Consider the following 4,507-nt stretch of genomic DNA (forward strand, 5'->3'; position numbering starts at 1 on the left):
TTCTGGGAGAAATGATAGATTTGAGGTCCCAAATCACCTTGCTTGCCTGGGACACATCCTCCCCCATACTCCTAGTCATTCATGGGGGGACTGGGGTGGGAAAGGAATCTTACAGAACTACCCCCTATTACCCCTGGACCTTTTCCCCTCTCCCACTTCCCCCTCTCCCTAACCCTACATTCCATTTCCCTTCTCACATCTTAAAAGGCCACAATGCTGCAGGGAAGACAAACTCAAGAGCCAAGTTCCACAAGACACCCCAGGGTCTCAGGCTGTCACCACTCCTCTTGCTGGCCCCCCTCCCCCACTGCCATTCTTTCCTGTTCTTTCTCCTCCCTGCATTCTGACTTCTTGCCATCCCCATGCTCTTGTGGGGGCTCCTGTGTAGACCTCTAATCCCCTTCATTTTCCTAGCGCCTCTACCCATCTCTTGACCATTAGCCTTCCTGACTACAGTAGACCACAAAACAATTCCACGATCTAGGAATCCACAACAGGGTTGCAGACGGAGGGATGAGAAAGAGTCAGGTGGGGACCCAAGCTTCCGTGCTGTTTGTTGTGATAAATAAACTAGAGCACTCAAGTCCCTCAACATTTTCCTGATTGGGTCCCTATTCCTTCCGCTCCAACCTGCTGCCAAGATTTACCTTGTTACCATGGTAAATGTAAACCCCTGATCCAGCTCCATTCCCTCCATCCCCCAACCCACCCCAGGGTTAGTTTACTCCCGGGAGGAACCAGATCGGCTTGTTCCCTAAAGCCATCACCAGTTTCTCCAGCTACCCTCGACTTGGGCACTTCCAGGGGTCTCGGAGAACAGAAGGGTCTGCCTTGCAGCGTGATTAACCACCTCGAACCCCTAGACCCTCATCTTGAACCTCCAGCCTCTGCCACTCTCCCCAAGCTCCCACAACCCCCGCCTATCTCCAGCTAGTCACACATAGGAGGGGTCTGCCTGGCAATCGCAGACGCGACTCAGACTAAGGCACGTGCAGCAGGCCCCTCCTATGTGTGACTACCTAGCGATCCACCCCCCCCACCCACCCACTCCCCTGTCCGGGGCTACCTTGCTGTCGTGGTGGATGAGCTTGAGCTCATAGTCCGGCAGGATGTCCCTGCGGCTATTCACGTCCTCCAGCGCCATCTCCACCGCGGGCTGGCAGGCCTGGCCCCCCGGCCAGCCCCCGCTCATGGGAAACAGCGCCCCGATGTACACAGCGCGCCGTTCTGAGGAGGGGTGCGGGGGGACCCGCGGGTGAGGCCGCGGGAGATGAGGGGAGTGGGAGGCCCGCACCAGAGTCACCCCCACCGCCAGCACCACCAGGACCAGCAGTGGCCACCCAACCCCGGGAGAGGGGGCCCCCGGACCCATGGCAGGGGGCGGGCGAGGGGGTGGGAGCTGCTTGCGGAGGGGGACGAGCTCAGGGGGGACACTTTTCCTGGGGAGGGCTGCTGAGGGGCTCTCGGGGAGGCGCCTCCATCCCTGGTTTTGTGCGGAGGAGGGAGATAGGGTCTCGGGAAAGCAGGGAAGGTTGGCCTCCTACGGCCCCCACGGCTCTGGCTCCCGCCACCGCCACCGCCGCCGCCACCGCGGACTCTCCTCGCGGACTGACTGACCGACCGAGGGGAGGTAGGCGGAGGGAGAGGCAGGGCTGGGAGGGGGCTCTGACGTCACGGGCGGCGCGCGGCGGCGGGGAGGGGGTGGGGGGACCGAGTTGGGGGAGGGAGGCAGGGGGGCGGGGACCGAGGCGAGAGCGGCTGAGGGAACCTCAGTCTGAGGGGAGGGGAGGAGAGGGCGGCCGCGACCCCCAGGGTGACAGGGACGGACGGGGAAGTGGAGGGTCCCAACCTAAGGGAACGTTCGGGGAGGAGGAAAGAGGGCAAGGGGTGTGCCAGGAGGGCGGGGTGGGCGGAGGGAACCGCGGGTGGCTGAAGCTCTGAGGGGCGAGGGATGGAGACGCGAGGACGAGAGAGGGACGCGAGAGAAAAGGGGCTGGCACCTGAGCGTCTTAATGGGGGTGTGAATAGATGGGGTGAAGGGCTGAGGGGTGGGGAAGAGGGCGATGGGAACGGTTTTGGAGAGAAAGGGAGAGCTGGGAGGGGAAGGCTGGGGTAAAGGCGTGGAAGTGGGGGGGTGCGGATGATGTGGACAGAGCAAGAGAACAAGGAACTGGGTGGACAGAGTCTGGACAGAGAAAGGGTGGTGGGAGAAGGAACTGAGATGAAAGAGAAGGGAAAGGGCGTAGGGAAGGGAAGGATGTGGGGAGGCGCTGAAGGTAAGGGAGAGTGAGGCCTGGCAGTGGGTGATATGGGTGGGCCGGGCTGATGGAGTCAGCAGGTGAAATCCTAGTAAGGGGGCAGGCAGGAAAGGTTCCAGAGAAGGTCGGAAGGAACCCCACCGGGGCAGGCGAGGTGGACGCTCCGGGTCTCCCAGCACTCTGCCGCCCCCTGCTGGGGCTCTGCCATTTGGCAGAAGCGGAGTCTGGAGGAGGCGGAGCCGAGGGGGGTGCAGCCAGGCAGGGAGATGGGAGGGACCGCAGCCTCTCAGAAAACCGGGACTGGAGGCTGGAAACAGGTAGGGAAAGAAAGGGCCGGCCGCGTACTGGGGACTGGGGTGAGTAGGGGAAGGTGGGGCAGGGATGGGGAGGATGAGAACCCACAACCTAAGGGGCAGAATCCCTGGAGGTGGAGGGTGAAGAGTGAGGGGTAAGAGGATTGCAGTGCACGCGATGAGGGTTTCTGATCTCACCTGAGTGTGGCGTTCGATTCACTGGCAGCAGGAAAGACGGGGATCAGAGAAGAGTTACCAGTGGAGCCCGGCTTCCCAGGCCTGATCCCCAGCCCCCTCCCACACCAGTCCATGCCGAAGAAGACCAGGGGGGAGCAGAAGCCTGCGTTTCTGAGGGGAGGGTGCCTGGGAATAAGAGCAAGTGGGGCTGTGGGTCATGATTTGTGGTTTTCTTCTTTTATTTTTCATAGGACAACAGAATATGAGACAGGAGTGCCAACAGCTAAGACATGGGCAGATCCTGGTTTTGTGGAGCCTAAATATTATAAAATTTGGGGGTCTCTCTTTAAGAGAAAAAAAATTACAAATGCGATCGACTTGAAGCTACTGCTGTTAAAATATCTTACTTTGGCAGTTTTTACAAAACCCTGTGACCACGTGAACACATTATTAAACCCTCTACGTTTTTCTTTTCGAGCACAAGAAGAGGCCTGCATAAGAAACCCTGGAGCTTAAATTTTGTTAGTGTCATAGTTAATTCATCCCTGGATGGGACTCCCACTTCCCAGAATGGAGTGGTAAACCACAAACAGAATAATTAAAATGAAGAAAGCCAGGTCCAAGCATCTCGAGAGGCAGAGGGTCTACAAAGGTAGAGGAAGTGTGAGGTATGCCTGCATCCCAGGAGAGAAGATTGCAGAGGGAGAATCTGGGAGCCCAGGAATGTGGGAAGTTTGCAGAACCAGATGGAGAAACAGGTAATGGACACAAGACAGATTCCCTTGGGGAATGATGGAGGTTGTCTGGGAAGTATAGAAAAAAGACTGTCCTCTTCCTTCCCCATCCCTGGATTGTTCTTAATGTTCTGACAATTCTGCCCCCACTTTGAAGTCTTTTAATTTTTACCCTGATAATTTTCCACCCTGGATATTCTTTTCAATCTTATTAATTTTTCTAAATATGACATATGGTTTATTGCTGAGTCTTTACAATAATTCAGGCATATAATGAATGGAGAGAGATCAATTCTAGAAGAGGATCATGCATAGGAAATGTTAAGTTTACAGAAAGGGACTGAGGCTGGGGGAAACTGTAGTATTTGAATCTTAAGAAGGGTGATGGAGGGTGAGATTCATAAAGGAAAGAAGAAAATGTGAGACCCAAGGGTTGAAAGCATGGGGAAGATATTAACAAGAGAAAGGTAAAAGAAGGAAGCCCTCAGCATAAAGTGGAAATGGGGAACTTCAGGAGGAAGTCTGAGGCAAGTGGATGGAGGAAAGAGTGGAGCATTCACCTCTGCCTCCCCAAAGCACCCTCTTCTCCCCACCACCCATTCCCACCCCGCTCCCATCCTCTGACAAGCGTCCTCATCCGCTGCATGCAGGCAGCTGTTCCCCTCACCCTGGCAGTGGGGCTTGGGGATGCTCCACTGGCCCTGACTACAGATGCTCCGGGAGCTGCCCACCAGATGAAAGTCGGGGTCACATCGGAAATCCACCCGGGCTCCGTCCAGAGCTGGGAGGTCCCCACCCGTCAGGAAAACCTTCCCATTTTCCAGGGTCAAATAAGACTTGGAGCAGATTCGGACTGTGGAGACAGGAAAATAAAGAGAGAGGCGAGTTGAAGAAGGCTCCTTCCCCTTAGAGAGAGGGAGGGGGCTCAGCTTTGAGTTTGAGTCCACAAGCATCCTACTCTGCGGGAAATCAGGTATTAAAAAGATAACTTCTCTAGTTTCCAGTCCGCCCTTAACCCTATAAGCATCTACATTCAGAAAAGAAA

At 56.1% G+C, this 4,507-nt stretch overlaps 1 protein-coding gene across 3 annotated transcripts in view; it reads right to left on the bottom strand.

The window, feature by feature from the left end:
• Positions 1 to 4,501, bottom strand: part of GABBR1 (gamma-aminobutyric acid (GABA) B receptor, 1) — a 27,022-nt gene extending 22,521 nt beyond the window's left edge. The window contains exons 1-3 of one of the 3 annotated variants that reach the window (XM_010854001.1): positions 4,130 to 4,501; positions 2,750 to 2,770; positions 1,067 to 1,227 (exon numbers count right to left, since the gene is read on the bottom strand). In XM_010854001.1, the coding sequence (XP_010852303.1) occupies positions 1,067 to 1,227; positions 2,750 to 2,770; positions 4,130 to 4,415 (468 nt within the window). In that variant the 5' untranslated portion in view covers positions 4,416 to 4,501. Of the gene's footprint in view, positions 1 to 1,066; positions 1,228 to 2,749; positions 2,915 to 4,129 lie in introns of all 3 variants that reach the window. The other 2 variants (XM_010854018.1, XM_010854010.1) reach the window with 2 other exon arrangements.
• Between the last annotated feature and the right edge of the window lie 6 nt (positions 4,502 to 4,507).

The sequence above is a fragment of the Bison bison genome, unplaced genomic scaffold, assembly GCF_000754665.1.
Source record: "Bison bison bison isolate TAMUID 2011002044 unplaced genomic scaffold, Bison_UMD1.0 scf7180017853217, whole genome shotgun sequence".
In the NCBI taxonomy this organism is placed as follows: Eukaryota; Metazoa; Chordata; class Mammalia; order Artiodactyla; family Bovidae; genus Bison; species Bison bison.